This window comes from Cynocephalus volans, chromosome 13 (genome assembly GCF_027409185.1).
Source record: "Cynocephalus volans isolate mCynVol1 chromosome 13, mCynVol1.pri, whole genome shotgun sequence".
Taxonomy (NCBI): domain Eukaryota; kingdom Metazoa; phylum Chordata; class Mammalia; order Dermoptera; family Cynocephalidae; genus Cynocephalus; species Cynocephalus volans.
This window is the reverse complement of record NC_084472.1, coordinates 32578151-32595831: the sequence shown is the minus strand read 5'-3', so window position 1 is coordinate 32595831 and position 17681 is coordinate 32578151. Positions and strand designations below refer to the sequence as shown.

Here is a 17681-nt window from a genome sequence, read left to right as displayed (position 1 = left end):
TTGACCAGACAGAATGTTTGGCTCCAGAGTCTCGGCTGGAGGCAGACTGCATTTAACTGAGTTACGGAATTTGTTCTAGGGGGCAGCAATAAAAATACTAGTTCTTTATGTTCTTTAAACACTCCTTAAAGTGTTTGTTAAAGAAAGATAGCCATTCTAAGAGCATAAAATAAGATAAAGTATCTCTCATTCTTGACAAGAAAGAACTGCTAAGACCGCTTAACCAAGATAGAAAACACTGCCTGAAGAAGCCCATGCTGTGCTAGCAGGCATCTTAAATTTCATGAGCCGCAGAAGATGGCATGGACATGTGTATACGAACCATAATTTTTGTGCATTTAGGTATGTATTCTCAGCTGCATGACTAGAAAAGACCCCACAGGCTGATGGGCATTTTGCCCACGAAGGTATGTGAAGATGCTTCTTTCACACTTCATTCACACATCTGCTTTAGTCCTGTAACTGTCGTGTTCAGGTCATATAAATACTTGAATAAGGACCCTGGCACCTCACATGTGTAATAACCTCCTAATAGACTTAGATATTGGGCTGGCCTTTCTAGAACAGGCTCAGAAAAGAGAACAAAGCTCAGTGGTGCCCGCATCAGCCTTACTGCCTGACCACACAGTTGTGCCCTCACGCTCGGGGACCCACTCATGCTTTCGATGCTACAGACTACATGGGTCCCTGCCTCACCCATCCAGCCTAGGCTCACGTGTCCTCTGCTGTGGGGTAAAAGCTAGTACAGGCTAAGTTCCCCTTGCTTGCCATATGAGTCTCTGAAAAGTGAGTATTCACAGAAAAATCGTCCCCGTGTATGGAATCCTACTTTCTGTGGGCCTTCACAACAATTCAGATAAATTCTCTTAGAAATATATTAACGCCTTAGTGTTGTGAAAAAGACCTTAAGAATCTGAACCCTTCCTTTTTAAAGAGTCAAAATCAATTCACTTTGCCATTAAAAGAACATGTGACAGGACAGTCAGCAGCTGAAGTTAGTGTGGCACCCCAATTCAAGCCATGCACAAGAAGGGCCTCTGTTCATCTGTCCATCTGCTCCTCAGTTCACTCATCATTCAGAAAATGCTACTTGAGTGTCTACCTTGAGCCAAGTGTTGAGAACATAGCCTCCTGCCCAGGGAGGCAGGGGCCTGATGGGGACACAGTGTGAGGAGAAACGCTCAGGGATGCAGACCGTGTCTAAACAGGGAGTTGGCTCTCACTCAAAAAGTTTCCAGAAAGCAAAAAAGGACTGGGGACATAAGAACAAGGGGACTAGAAAACAGGGACTGGCAGGATATGGAATTGTACAAACTACACTTCTATAGTAGAAGCAACTCTTCTGAGAATAGGGGATTTCTCAAGTACTGGGGTAAGGTGGGGGCTGGGCTAAGATCTGATGAGATACTATCTAGCCCCACCCCTCTCCCCACTTCTTGGCCCACTTGAGTGCTCTGGCTGAACTGAAGCCGCTCTCCAGCCCTGCACACGTGACTGCCTCCCCTCCCCAAAGCAGCTTAACAGCAAACAGAATGGAAATGTTTATTCCGGGCTGCTTTGCAGCCCTTCCACAGACAGCATAGGTCACTCTACTGGCACCAGCAGCTGCTCTGTGCCCCAGGCACTTGTGATAGCTTTCATGATGCCCAAGTGTGACGCAGAATTATCATATCCAGCACAAGACTCTGCTGTCAACATGCAGCACAAGACTGTCTGGGGACTCAGAGAAAAACCTTAAGTTCTTTTTCTTTTTCTCCCTAAAAATGAAAACATTTTTAAATCCTACAAAGTTCTCTCAGGTGACTCTCTGCTAAGGTGAGTCGAATCTGGGAACAATGATGACGGTGGTTGCCACTTACTGTGTGTGCACACGGATTGTTTCACTGAATCTTTATGGAAACCATATGATATGGGGACTGTTGTTATCTCCCCACTATGTGAACAAATGGCAGCACAGAGAGATCCAGTCACTGGCCCAAGGGTACACAGTAAGTGGTAGAGAAGGATTTGGGCCAGGACGTTTGGATCATGGCCCATGCTGGAAACAGCTGTGCCCTGCTGAAGCCTGGCAAGACATTTTCTGACAGTCTTTCATGCCAATGAGAAATCGACCAAGCTTTACTTCCACATGACAGAAACCCATTTGTGCTCTTTCACTTGGTTCATTGACAGATGTTTTGTTCCTCATAATGTCAAATGTAATTTGAAAATAAGATTTTTGGTTGTTTTTTTTAATCCCTAAGAGTCTAAAATTTTTCTACTGGGTATACTGGGAAGAGTATGTCTAATATTATAGAAACTAATATCAGAATGCCAAGATGCTTTAAATATACGTGTCTTGTGGGTAGGAGGTAATTGGCTCTGCTGCAATTCACACTGGTCCCTTCAGGTCTCCTTGGTCTACCTGCCACATCAAGTCACAATGGCAGGTCCAATCATGCCCCTTTGGACTTCAGAATAGGGAATTTTAATTAAGGTGAAGAGTTCTTAGCAATTCTATGTCAGACTTACTGTGGGGTTCTTTTGGTCAAAGTCAATTATTTAACCATCTGAATTCTTTTTCTTCTTTTTACCCTCCATCCTTTTTTTTATATATATTTACATAAAATCCTGTCCCTTAAAAGCAGAGGTTTCCCAAATTGGCAGACATTCTACAAAATAACTGACCACTACTTTTCAAAAGTGTCAATGTCATGAAATGTCCTCCACAAATCAGAGGAGACTAAGGAGACATGATGACTAATGCAACATGGGACGCTGGGTAGGATCATGGAACAAAAAGAAGATATTAGTTGAAAGATGGGTGAAATCTCAATAAAGCCTATAGCTTGATTAAAAACACTGTACTAATGATAACTTCTTAGTTAAATAAGTTGTCCTGTGGTTATGTAAAGTGTTAACATTAGGAGAAGCTGGAGGATACAAAGCAACTCTGCACTATTTTTGCAACTTTTCTTTAAGTCTGAAATTCTTTCAAAATAAGACGTTATCAACATCCGCAACAACAACAATAAAAAAAAAGCAGAGGTTCCCAAACGTGATTGCCTTGAACTCAACTTCTTGGACTTATTTCAGACACACTGAACAGTAGTCTGGGAGAGGCCCACAACGCTGCACCTGAACCTGCCCAGGGCATCAGATGGCGAGCCAGGTTTGGGGCCCCTGACTTAAATCACTGCATCTGACTGAGAAGCAGGGAAAGGGAGGGCCCTCAGGAAGAGTCAAGTTCACCCCTCTGAGACGGCTCTCAGAAGCACTCACGTATCGGGCACTAGAGTCACTGGTCTGGCTAGGGTTTCCTTGGCTTCTACCCCACTTTCCTCCAGGAACTGTGGCTGCATTAGCATCCAGTGCTCCTTAATCATCTCTTTGGTTCCTAGGTAGGAACTGAACAGAAAGCAATCAGTTAAATGCAAAAGCAGACTGCCTCCTACGAGAGAGCCACATTATGGGTGAGCAAAAGGAGAAGGTGGAGTTTGGCCTGGGAGGAAGGAGAAGTTCTTTTCCATTGTTTTCTGGGAGAACCTACAAACTTGGAAAGTCTACAGATAAGAAGGAAGAGTGGCTCAGGAACCCACAGACTCAATGTTTTCAGAATACTTCAAGTCCTGGGCAGGACGAAACTGTCTTTCCCCTTTCCAGCTCAGCAGTTCTCTGTCTGGGATGTGACAATACGCGCCAAGTGCTACGCTGACAATGTAGCCTTTGTGTGCACAGGTGCAAGCCCCAGCATACTGGGGGTAGGAAAAAGAGGTGAAGATCGGTCTGCTCTACCTATCTGAGCAGGCCAGCATGAGGTGGAGAGTGGTGGGGAGTGAGAGGACTGACGAGAGCACAGTGACAGCTGGGTACGTATGTGCATGAAAACCCCTAAGCACCAAGTCCAGGGGCAAATTCCCACCAGCACCAGGTCCTGCAGGCAGCAGAGGGACAGAACCTGGCAGGGTGAGAGGGTGGTGGAAACATGTCACAGGTGCATCACTTAACCCTCACAACCGCCCTGGGAGGCTGCTACTACTTCTCTCATTGTGGTCAGTGAGGCCATGGACTTTATGTGGGAGCCAGTCTTTGTTTCTGAGGTATGCACATGCGAATTCCTGAGCAAGGCAATGGATTCCATTTGGAACTAGCAGCAAAGGCAATGAAATACTGTAAGAGCCCGACAGGAGAGTGCTTGGCACCTCTCAAGCACCATTACAGGACAGCCCTCAGAGGCAGGAAGGACAGAATCTCATTCCTCTTTTTACTGATTCTCCTTCCTTTCACACCTCCAATCTGGGCCAAAGAGGTGCCTGGCACTTAGGCAGACATGAAGACCTTAAAAGCCAGCTACCTCTTTCAACGTGCCATGTCCCCGCATTTGGGAGGGCGATTTGTCTGAAAACGAAACACCCAGTAAAACACTTCAAAACACTTCCTGCATCCAGGCTAACCCCGAGGCTTCTACCTGAGCCCCAACTTCCTTTTTACCACATCAGAGTCCTGGCCTTTGGCCCAGCCCAGCCCTGCCCTGCTCTGGAGCACAGGGCTGCCCTCCAAAACTCAGTAACTCTCAACCTGGTTTCTCTCTTGGACACGTTCTATTTATCCTCCAATCCTGTGTCCTATGCATTAGGCGCTCTGAGCTATCTTTGGAGGAGGGCATCAGTCTATCTTTAAGGAGCTCCAAAAATCACTAGGTGCTGAGTAAATACTAATGACACTATTGTCGAGAAGACAAAAGTTTGATCGAGAAACTCTGCTCCTTTCCTTTAACATCTTACTTGATTGTATTTCAAGAGCATTAGTTTTAAAGTCCCTAGCCTATTGCCATTGCTAACTTGCCCTATAAAAGAACGTATAATTGGCTCAGGGTAATGAAGAACTATTTAAGTAAAATCCAGGGACATTTTTTCTTAATAGGACTAGTGGGAAAATCCCTGGATATTTTCAAATACCACTTTGGAAAAGTAGAGTCAACCAAACTATGTTGTGTATTGATCAGGTCCAGGGCTGAATCTAATATTTTGTGAGACCTATCTCCTGTTTTATCTAAAACAGATTCGATCATTTTCCAAATTCAATAATCCTCTGACTCCAGGAAATTCTACTCATCAGATAGCATGACTACATACTTCAGTATTCTGCCAAAGTAGTAAGATCATAGTTACATCAAATAAATGTGAAATATGTCACATGCCCTTCAGGAGGAATGCGGAAGCTCCCGGGAGACATTGACTTGATGAGGAGGCAGGCCTGGTGCAAGGGCACAGGAGCCAGGCACACAATCAGAGCTCTGCGTTCCCTCCCCAGCAGTTCCTAGAATTGGACTCCTGGCCCTTCCCACTGAGAAACTGTTGTTATAAGGGTGATCAACCTTAAGTTCTCAAATAGCTAAGTAACTGGTCAATTATTTGTAGGTCACATCAGAGTGATAGCATCTTTATAGAAATGTGGCCCTGAGCTGAAAACTTCACAGTCATGTCACAGGTGGGGCCCAGACCACCCCCCTCCCCCGCACTTGTAGGGAAACTCAGCAGGAAAGGGGGCACCAGCCTCTCTCAACCGTGACAAGGCCAGGCCTCTCTTGGGAAGAGAAAAGGCAGACTGTGAATCCTAACCCCTGCTCTGTTTTTTGACAGACTGGACTGGTGGCTACATGTTGGCAGCTAGCTGGGCAGACCCTCTTCCAAAGACAGGTCCAAGCAAGGGAAGAATGAGGCAGGCGTTTCTGGGCTTCCTCTCCTCTCCAGCTACCAGGGCCTGCCTGTTGGAATCAAACTGGGAAGGACCCCCCCTGCAACACCACTGGGCTTCAGGATTTTCTAGGGAAGGCCAACATCTAAGATGTCAACATCTAAGAGGACAACCAGCCCTAGACAAAATACGTGCCCCAATATGATGAAAAGAGAAACCAAAATAAGAGTGCTGAGAATGCTCTCCCTAGGTCAGAGCCATGAGCCGACTGGAGAGCCCTGGGTAGGATCTGGGGGAGCACATGAAGTGAGCTGGATCAATGATTTAACAGGCTGAAAATCACCTGGACAATTTGAAACATTTTACTTCATGAGATCCTGATCAGCTCCAGTTGGAAAAGCAACAGAACTGAGCCATGGAAACCTGTAAATAGATTAAGATGCCCTCGTGTATCCCAACGGACTGCAAGTCTCAGGCGTTAGCAGGACGTTTGGCGTGTGCCGGCCCCGCCACGAGCATCAAACATGAGAGCAGACATTTAATCATCTCTGAGGACCTGCAAGCGACTTATGGGCCAAAAATGTCATGGCTGTGGGATAGATTCTATTCAGTTTCCTGTAATAGCCGGACTTTTACTGTCTTTAGCCAAATGAGTTGTAGCCCAAATATGCTGGTTATTCATTATACACTTGCCTCATTGTCACCATTAAACAATCAAATCAAATATGGCATTATGTCAGGGTGAGGTCCAAACCACTAACTCCACATCAATTTTGCAAATCGTTTTTTCCTATTCTTTTAACCTCTTGTGAAAAGCTGGAGTTTAGCATCTCTTTATAACAGAAATCAAACTCTAACTTCCCCCATCTTAAATTTCTGTTGATAATGGCATTACTAATGAATTAAACCCGTTACAGATAAACACTTACATACACGCTGTACTGTGTTTGTTATAGTAACTGTGTCACAGGAAAAAATGTGTTTGGCTAAATAAAAAGAATATATGGCTGTTTTGCATAAGATTGGAATGAAAACGATACCATAGGAAATTATTTTACGTCAACCACAAAAATGGGCAAAATATCTTTCTGGCCAGATTGAAGAGGAAAATAAATTACAACTGGATCGTTGTTCCCAGTGACAGTATGTGTCTCTTTAAGAATCTGGTTCTCTCTAGACCAAAGGGCAGGGCCAGCACAGACTTGTAACCTGTAGGAGGGGCACATAGCCACAGCCTCCAGGGACTGGCCAGGCCAACGTCTCATGCAGTGTCCTCAACTAAGGTCCCTGGCCCAATCCTGCCCACCTTTCTCCACCCCTCTCTCTTGATCCACCTCCCCTTAGGCTCTTGCCCTGAGGCTGCCCACTGCAGTAAGACCAGGAGTTAACTGGTGGGAGGTTTCTGCCATTTGGTTACCAGTTTATGGAAGTAACTAACAGGAGGGCAATAAAAGGGCCACTACTGAAGATAATTTACTTAAAGCCTCAAAAAGCAGACTTCTGCAAGTTTCATTAAAAAGCTATTGAAGCAGATTTCTTATTGTGAAAAATGAACAAATGCTTTGGAAAAATCATACACAAAAGTCATGCCAACAGCAAGACGCTCAACTTTCCTAGCATGCAGGGAAATATAAATTAAAGCCACAAGGAAATACTAGTACACACTCTTTGGGTAGGCAAAAATTGAAGTGTTGCCTTGGCCTGGAGCAACTGAGATTCAGCAGACAGCACAAGTATAGATTAGCCTCGCCCCCTTGCAGGAGTTTGCAACCCAAAGACCCAGCAATTCCACTCCAGCTCTTATCCCCGAGAGCTTTTCCACCATATTATGCATGTGGGTAACCTGGGGATCTTGTTAAATGCAGATTCTGAACTGGTTGCCCTGAGACTAGGCCCAAGAATCCGTATTCCTAACAAGCCACAGGAGATACCCATGTTCTCTGGGGCCCAACTTTGAGTAGCAAGTCCTTAGCCAAGTTCTTCCATGGGTGCACTAGGAGACGAGCTAAGAATTCACAGCAACACTAGGGAAATAGCAAAATATCAGAAAAATAAATGAAAAGGCCTTAGATGTTGACATTGGAACCTATAAACAATTCTTAAAGATGTAAAAAGCCAGTCTCCCTGAATGATAGTTTTCCATTTAAAAAATGGAGGGAAAGCAGGGGTTGGGCACGTACAAGAGGAAGGAGAGCCCACCTTATCATGCCACTAATCCCCCAAGGGCCAGGGACCCAGACCTCAAGGCCTTGCTCCTGAGGTTCTGAAGTAGTCAGACTGGGTGCATTCCAGATATCCAGAATTTAAAATTTTCTGCAGAACATTCTAATGTGCACCTAGGGCTGAGAATCATAGCTCGAGAGCCTTGTTACTTCAAGTGTGTACAAGGACCAGCAGCATGAACCTCATCTAGGAGCTGATCAGGAGCAGACTCTCAGTCTACCCATCTTACTGAAGGAGAACTGCATTCTCCCTTGACCCCACCCCCCACCCAACTTGTGTTATTTTCCTTCTGGGGAAAAATTCCCATGGGAAATTAAAGCAGATCATATAAAAGAGGCAGGGGCTGAGAGACTGCAGGCTTTGCTGTAGTGTTCTTCACCCTGGGAAGCAGCACGTCAATGTGGCAAGCAGAACCACTGAGTCCAGCCTGCACAGCCCATACCCCACACACCTCCCATGTGAACCTCAAGGGTGGCACTAGTTGGCTCGTTGAGTTTGAGTTCTTACTGAACGCCCTGCCTTCCTGGAGTCACTCTCCTTTCACTTTTGGGAGACAGAACAGGGGGAGGCAACCAGGCTCCCTTCTAGTAAAACATCACAAACCCCTTTCCCTGTCACCACACCTTATTCTGGGAGGCAAAGCCAGTGGAGACTCAAGCTGTCTCTTGAGTGACCCAGCAGTAGGCTGAAGCTTAGGGGCTGAGCTCTCGCCTGAAACACTGAAGGCCACAGCCAATGCAGGCAGATGTCAAACAATCCACAGGGGTCCCATTTCTCCCTGGAGAGCATTCTTGTGGGAGTTAGCACAGCACCGACAGGGGCAACTCCACACCCATGAGCTCAGTGGGCAGGAGCAGGCAGTGGGCTCAGACTAAAGGGAAAAATCAGTCCCCTTGATGAAGAGGAATCCTCTATTTGGTGGGAAGAGAACAAAGCTGGTCAACCTCAGCTAACACTAAATATTTTAAGCATCCTAATGACCATCACATCACTTGCTACCCCTGGTGTTCACCTTCAGCATGCTCGTGCACATCAGTGATTCCCACGGGGAGCCAGTCTCCAGCTCAGCAAGTGGCCCCTGATGTTGGCTGAAGGGCAGAAATACAGCCCCCAGCAAAGCATCCAGGGCAGTACATGGTAGTGAGCCCCACTGCACCCACCCCTACATACCAGAGATATTTCAGGGCCTTTCGGACCTTGCTGGGGACAAAGAGTGAATTGAGCAGAGCCTGAACAGATGTCGTGGCAGTTCCCCTCCTCCACAATGGCCAATGTTGATAGTCAAGCTGGAAACCTTTTGTTAACAAGGGCAGATGGGTGCTCCAGGCAGCTGCTGACAATTCACCGGAGCTGGCCTCTGAGTCTCTGCCCTTCCTGGGTCACATAGCATGGAAGGGCAGATCCCTGCAGGGGTGAGTCCCTCACCCCTTCTCAGATGCACTCACGGGATTTCCGGTTGGCCCGGGATCGCTTCCTCTCCCGCGGCACCACTCGCTGACTGGGCACTTGGGTGGCCGACTTGACGATGCGGTCCATGATCTCATCGGCTGCATCATCTGTGACGTTAGGTGAGTCATCAGTTCCCATAGTCCATGAACTAGTGGTTCCTGAAAAATTAAACCACCAGAGAGTGCAACGTTCTCAGAGAGGAGGAAAACACAAAAGAAAATACACAGCACTGCTCCTCCGAGCAGCCAGGTTCTGTCAGCAATGGATCACAGCAAAGGCCAGAGTTACAGCTTCAGAGTTAGTGGCAGATCCAGAACACTAACCTGTCCCCACTGCAGGGGGCACCACTGTAACCCATGACCGCTACTCCCCAGACTCTGAACAAACCCATACTCGGGGCACTTATTTCTCATTACCCTCTACCACAGTTGTATTCTTATCTCTCATTACTTACTTTCTTCCCCTGGGTGTGTTGTCTACACCTGCCAGAACTCATGATCACCTGCCCTCAGCTGATCACAGGACTTGCAACATCACCAGTATCCAGCGGTATACATCCAGTAATGTACAAAGACTCACCAAGAGATGTGTTAGGTCAACTCTCTGTCAGTGGTTATATGCGCCTAGTGGATGTCAACTAATCTTAACTCCCGTTAAGCTAAATAGAAACCAATGGAGTTTGTAATACATAGTTTATCTTTGGATTACCCAGACTTTGAAAGTCATAATGGGATTACCCTCTTCAACCAGCAAAGGTTCTGTTGACATAAATTTTTCTTTGGCACATTCATCTGCTCCCTGACCAGAGAAAATGTATTTATAACTACACGTTAAGACACTCCGAGTCTGGTATAAAGGCATCTGTCTATCAACAAGCAAGAACCCAAAACATGGATTCTCAAGTAAGGTTCGCTACCTATACTTCATTTTGTAATAACTGTACAACAACTTCAAAAGCCTGTATATAAGGGTTCTCAAACTCACTGTCTATGGGACACAGCTACCCCAGCCTGACTAAGGTCCAACGGAAGCTGAAGAACAGCCAGCTTTTCCCAATTCAAAGGGGGAAAAAATGTTAAGAAACAAGTATTTAAAGCTTTTGAGTTCTTCCCCCATACTAATTTTTTTAAAGTTTTGGTGCTTGCAACCACCTGGTTGGTGATGAATGAACAAATCAAAAATGGATATCAATGGATACAGGTGGGAACAGTGGATCACAGTTTAGTGGACTGTGATTTTCATGAACACGTGTGTCTGTGGTTGAAATTTTACTACAATATATGTAATGCGCTATAACGTCATAATTTCTGCTAGTAAAACCCACATGACTGAATGAAATATGTAAATAGTTCACACTTTGCAAGAGGACTGCCAGGACTCCAGGTGCTCCATCACCTGCACTTATATGAGACCTGTGGCTATAACACAATGATGATTTCAAATGACAAGGATTTTTGGTGGTGTTGATACAGTTTTTAAAATTTGTTTTGACTGCTTTTTTCTAAATAGGAGAGTATCTACAGCATCAGCATATGCAAAAACAGTAAATTGTACTTTTTCTGCTTATACCCAGGGAATTTGACCTACTTGCTCCTATGAGAAGACCAGTTTGTTTCAGCATCATAAAACCCTTTGAAAAATAGGCTATTCTCAAAAATGAATTTTTGGAATTGATGAATTTTTCTGCATCCTCAGAATGGTCTACGTGTTGTAATTGGAGGCAAGAGGGCTCACATGGCACAGCTTTCAGATTGGGACTCTGTAGAGCCTCTGAACAATGCCTTCCTCAAAGTAGAGCAATAGATAGCACGACTGTGTTTTACCCTTTCCTGTTTTCCCTTTCACCTATTGATTTATAATTCTGTGTCTTATCTTGAAATACCAAACTACCCTTCCCCAAACATACAAAGCTCAATCAATTGTATTTGCTCATACCGCATTTTCAGAGCACAGGGTGAGAAATGAAGGCATCATCTAATCCTCCCTCTAAGAATTACCCAGTTTACCCATCCCTAGGGATCTGCTTTCAATGTAATGTGTCAGGAGATGCTCAAAAGGAACATTCTGCCATAGGTCCAGGATTCTCCTCTTGCTGACTGTCCTCACTGCCTGATGATCATTTATTCCCATTTTTTCCTGATCATGTATATGTTCCTCTTCCTGAAACCTTTGTACCCACACATAGCCATCAGGTGAACACTGCCCACACCTTTTACATACCCACAAGGCCATTCGGCTCATCACAGTCTCCCAAGCGTTAGCAAGACATTTATATATACTGAGATGTGGAGGGGATAACCACCACATTCTAGACTGTAATAGCACAATATCATCTTATTTTTATTTCAGTTTTAAAAATATGGAAATTGCAGTTTGAAAGAAAACATAGTAATTTATTATTCCCCTTCTAGAAATCTAACCTAAAAAAATAGTCCACAAGGAAAATAATTACATCAAAATAAATATACTGTTTTAATGGGTGGAAAAAGTTTTCCTTTATTTCTGAGAGATAATTTCCCTGGGGATAGACTTCTAGGCTAAAATCTTTTCTTTTGGTAGTTTAAAGATGTCATTCCATTTTTTTCTGTCTTTCATCATTTCTGTTGAAATGTGAGCTATCATTCTTATTGTTGCTCTTAGAAGGTAATATATCTTCTCTCTGGCTGTTTAAAAGATTTAATCTTTGGTTTTTAATAGTGTGCCTATGGTATGTAGTTCTCTTTGTATTTATTCTACTTGAATTTGCTATGTTTTCTTTTTTTTTAATATGTGGGTTGATATCTATCATCAGCTTTGGGAAATTCTCAGCCATTATCTCTTCAAATATTGCTTCTTACCTATCTTCTCCTTCTGGTACTCCAATTACATGTATGTTAGACCATCTGACTAAGTCTCACATATCTCTTACATTTTGTTCTATTCTTTCCACTTTTTCTCACCGTATTTCAGTTTGTACATTTTCTATTGATCTGTCTTTGAATTCACTAATCTTCTCTTTTACTGGTACCAATCTGCAGTTAAGGTCATCCAATGAGCTCCTTATTTCAGATATTTGATTTAGTAGTTCTAGAATATCCACTTGCTTCTTTCTTACAGGTTCAAATTCTCTGTTGAAATTATCCACCTTTTTATCCATTTGTCTATACTTTCCTTTTTTTTTTTTTTTAATCACTTGTAATGATCAAGTCCTTGACTACACATTTCAACATAATATGGGTCTGCTGCCATTGTCAACTTTCCCTCTTGACTGTCAGCTATACTTTTATGTTCATCCCTTGGCTCATAATTTTAACCATGTACTGGACTTTATGTACAAAAGAATGTAGAGACTGAAGTCAGTGTTGTTTTCTTCCAGAGAGTCTTTTCCCTTACCCTCTGTTAATAGACACAGTTGTGGTGGTGAAGTACCAAGCTGAGTTGCAGCCAGATAGCAATTTCAGTTAAAAATCAGTCCACCTCTCTCTTTAAATGTCTTGAGCCTTACTCTAGCTCATCTTTGTTTTCTCAGTATTTCAGGGTTGCAGGAGATTTTCTTCAGGCTTTCTGGCTCAGCACCATCAACACCACCAACACCATCCCATCCCCAATGCTGCAACAAATGTGTCATGGAGAAAATCATCTGCATTTGGGGTGCCTCTCAAATCCAATCTCTTTTGCCAGCTCACATGCCTACTACAAGTCCTGCTGGTTTCTCTTTAATGCTAGAGTCACTCCATCCGTGATAAGCCCAATTCTCACAGCCTGTGCCCAGATTTGGCAAATGCTCCTACAGGAGCCATCTCAGCTCATCTAGACAATGTTTGTCTAGTCCTCTTTCATTTCACTGTTCTTTAATGTCTTTTAAAAGAAGGCTTCCTAATTTATTTATTTTTTATTTCCATTTGTTGTAGCAGGAATGATAGGTTGCCACTCCCTACTACATGCCACCTGGAAGGAAAAGTCTCCCTTCAGATGGGTGTGAATATGCGGAGAAACTGAACAGCCTCCCTTTCTAATCCCTTTCATCAGACAGTAAAAACGGACCCATATTGTCCACACCCAGCAACATTTTTTTCTCTTTGTCCTTTCTGGTCAGAAACAGATGTCTAGTTTCTCTCAAAGTAGTACAACCTGTTTATGGTCCATTACTGGACTCCATCTCCCAGGACAGCTTCCATCATACCACCCTTGCATCCACTAAGGTGCAGGGGCTCACAACTTGGCCTGAAGGTTGGGGCACTATGGTACAGGTATTAATGGTCTCCTCGACCTTCCTGCTGTCCATGTTTAACCTAGCACACAAAGCCTGAAAAAGCTGCTGGGCACAGGGAGACTCATGCATGGGTTGTCCTGGGCCTTTTTGGGTACCACAAGGTACAAGTGATTCCCCTGCCCACACCCCTCAGCACTGCAAAGCTGTTTTTATTTTATTTTATTCTTATCCTTGTTTTACACTTCTATTAGACTGACAGTCTCTAGTGCTCAGCATTTAATAATACTATTTTCTTCACTTTTTGATCTTCCCCACTTTCTTCTTTCCTCTTATCTTTCTTGGTTACATACCCTCTCCCGTCACTTAGAACACAGGCCTTTAATAGACAGTGCTGGCCAAGAAAATGGCACTTATCCTTCCATGTAGCAAACCAGACAACAAGAATGAACCATCTAAAATGCTCAGGGCTGTGGTTCTTCTCAGCTATGTCTGTGTTTTTCACAAAAGGCTGCCTTTTCATTGCCAAAGCATAATATTCATTTATGTTCTCCTAATTCCACATCCCAATCTACCTAGAAGTTTGGAAATGGTTTGCAAAGACTGAATTCCAGAGAGCCTAATCTTTTTTTCTTTGATATAATAATAATATATATGCCAATATTTGGGGTATAGTTTGGGAATCAAGATTGTGGTGAGAGATATGAGATATGTGTCTCAGTTAGTGTAAACTGGGGCAGGGAGGGAGGGAGGCAGCCTTTCTTTTGGCATATTCTTAGTTGCATATCAAAGTAAAAGCTCTATTGAAGGGTAAAGGCCAAAGTTGAACATTAACACAGGAGAAGGGAACTAGAGTCAGTAACACTGTATTCACATGAAATTAAAAAAAAAAGTCAGTAATTTTATAAAAATGCCTGAAGTGCAACTCCAATTGGGAATCCCATGAAAACTCTAGGGTTCTATAACACAGCTGTGCAGGCCCTTTCGAGATCCTCCTTGAGTGCCAATTTGTAACTCTTTGTTTCACAAGAAACTCCAAGAAGCCCTATGCCATTGTGTGATAATGAGCCACCTTCTTCTGAAGAAAACTTGGAGTTGCCATCTGTTTTTTCCTTTATATTAAAGTCATTATTACTATTATTATTTTTGTTGTATATTTTTAAGAGAGTTGACAACAGCAAGATTCCAAAAAGCACTGGTCAGTGAGCAAAGCCAGTTAGAAGTCACTGATGGGCCTTCCCAGGGATTTCTCCAGACTGCATCCCCTTAGATTGTAGCTACCTTTCTGTCATCTTGGAAATCTGAGTATCCACTAGACATAGAGCCCAAGAAGGTGCCTGGTGGGCACTGCATTCATTACTGAGTTTCTGCAGTGTGCAAGGTAACCCAAGCCCAGCTTAACTGGCATGTTGTTTTACTTATTTTCCCAACATAACTACTACGAGCACCCCCTTTCACACTCCAAAGCATCTCAGTTTGGACAAAATGATATGGTTTCTTCTAGCTACATGCATAGTATGTGCTAAGCAAACACCAAGAGGAGAAAGCCTATCTCCAGCAGTTGGTCCTCATTAGTTATGACGTTTTTCATCATTAATAAGCCTAAGTCAGGGTCTCAGGAGTGCATCTAAGGAAAAGAGTGGCCCGTTGAGCCGGACAGCGTTTGGAGGAGGTGGTTCCTGGAAGTGAATGGGAACTGGACAAGCAGAGGAGAAGGGCATTCTAAGCTGAAGGGGCAGTGTGAGCAACAAGGGGACTCAGGGGTACACATGGTGCAAATATAAGGGTGGTGCCAACAATGTGGGGATAAGTGAAAGCCAAGTTTGGGAGACAGGATGGGACCAGACTACAGGGGCCTCAAACAGTATGAGTAGCATGGGCTTTATGCTGCAGGCAAATTAGGAGAGTTAATGTGGGATCAGACTAGACCAGGGAAACATGAGTCAACATTCTCAGAGGTAAAATGCATCTTATTTCTTAATTAAAATAAAAAAATCCCTTCCAATTACAAGATAAATTTAAAATTCTAATCTCTCTTTACCATCTTGAAGTTTGTTATGTCTTTGCCTCTAAGGATGTAAAAAAGATACAAAATGGTAGTGCTTTAATTCAGGGATTGGCAAACTTTTTCTGTATAGTAAATGTTTGAGGCTCTGAGGGCCCTACAGCATCTGTCACAATGGCCCAACTTCACCACTCTAGTGCAAAACAGCCACAGATGGTACACAGTGAGTACGTGTGGCTGGGTTCCAATGAAACTTACGAAAATAAGGCAGACTGAAATTGGCTGCTGGCTGCAGTCCGTCAGCCCCTGCTTTAACTCCTGAGGATTCATCCATAATAAGAATTCCTCTATGTAAAGTAAGTTACACTTTGGGGAGTGTTGTTTTTGAGATGCAGCTATTGAAGGTGGGTCATGAAGGTGCCAGTAAAGGAAGGACTATGATTAGGTCAGCACTGAAAGTCCTGGGGAGTTGATGGCCCTTGGCAGCCACTGACCGGACACAGTCACCTGTACCCTGAGACACAGACTGGACTCCCACGGGGTGGCCAACCCCAGAAGATGTGCCCTGCTCGGCCAGGAGTTACCTCGGGCCACTCGGCTGCGCGTGCGGACCCCTAGCACGGGGGTGGCGTCCTCTACCACGGCGGAAGAGGTTTTCAGCACAGCTTTCATGTTCTCGTGCTCAGCTGCATCCTCAGCATAGCTCAGACCCTGAGGCTGGCTTGGTGGCCCCGGAGAAGTGCTAGAGAACTTGCCAGACTGCAAAACGAAAGGCGAGTTAGTATATGAAGGAGTGCCCCAAAAGCCAACTCAAGCTCATAAAACTTTTAGTTGAGGAAATCCTTCTCTTCTCTTTTTAACAGGATCAGAATCATTGACCGTGATGTTAAAACACCGTGCTCTAACCAACTGAGCTACCCGGCCAGCCCTCTTCTCTTTTTTGTGTGCATTCTGCAGATGCATTGGTTATGGCAGTCACTGAGGTTGTCAACTAATGACAAAACATCCGTGTCTACAGGAAGATCTATTACCATAAAGAAAAGCCAGTGGCCCTGGAAGGACTGATACCCATCCATCCGTTGTAGTGGGTCTCTCTTGGCTCACTCAAATTCCCTCAGTGCCTGCTAAAGGTGACTGATGTCGACTCTGGGAAGAGCTAAAAATCAAATTTATTTCTAACACCAAGGCCCTGTTATGAGAGTTGAAATACGCCTTGTTAATTAAATGTATCGAGCTTTATTTTTTTATTTAGTGCCAGAAGGCAGTAGAATTGCAAAAGTGGGATTCAAAGAATCATATCATGTTAAGTATTGGGAAGAATTCTCTTACATCTAGTCCCACCTCACTTTAAAGAAAGAGAAACTGAGGCCCTCCAAGAATACGTGGCTTGACAAAGGCCCCAAGGGGGTTAGTGTCAGGGCCTAGAAAAGAATATGACACAAAAATTCATGCTGAAATTAAGTTCAGCAACACTACTTTTGGTTAGGTCAAAAAGTTAGTTGTTTTAATAAGCATTACAAACACATGATTTATCTCTAATTCTAACTGAACAAAAAGTCAGGGCATATATGTTTTAAAAGAGGTACGCTAGAACATATATGTTTTAAAAGAGGTACGCCAACCATCCAGATGAAGGACACAAAGTCAGATTAACATTTGCAAAGAACAGTTCTAAGGAGTCCTGGCTTCCTCTCCCGCCTATGTGTCAAGGCAACAGAGCCCAGACACATCTGCGGCTAGTACCATCTATACTGCTCCCCCTCATTTTCCAGGGCCATCAGTCCCAACGTGGTGTCTGGTTCTTGCACCTGCAGCCAGGTTCAGGGGGATGGGCCCCTGCCATCCCACCACTGCCCACACACTGATCCAGGGATGCCACAGAGTCCATTGAGGAGGTGGGCACACATCAGTGGATGCCCATGGGCTGGTGACAGAGGCCCTGGTCTGGCCCTCGACCACTGCCCCACTACTTCTTTGGATTTAAGACTCTTTATGTGGTTATTCTAGAATCTGGTGCTCATACTTGAGTTGCCAAAAGGCTTGGACAGGGAGCTAGAAGGCAAATTTCCTGTCTACTTTTCCAGCAGTAGGGAGAGATGTGCTAAAACTGCCACTCATGACAGGGCTACTGATTAGTCC

General features: G+C 44.2%; 1 protein-coding gene across 2 annotated transcripts in view; it reads right to left on the bottom strand.

Moving 5' to 3' along the window:
• The window catches only part of FHOD3 (formin homology 2 domain containing 3), a 478616-nt gene that overhangs the window by 2304 nt on the left and 458631 nt on the right, over window positions 1–17681 (bottom strand). For both annotated transcript variants that reach the window (XM_063076795.1, XM_063076796.1), the window contains 2 exons: window positions 16127–16301; window positions 9345–9506 (listed from right to left, as the gene is read on the bottom strand). In XM_063076795.1, the coding sequence (XP_062932865.1) occupies window positions 9345–9506; window positions 16127–16301 (337 nt within the window). The remainder of the gene's footprint in view (window positions 1–9344; window positions 9507–16126; window positions 16302–17681) is intronic.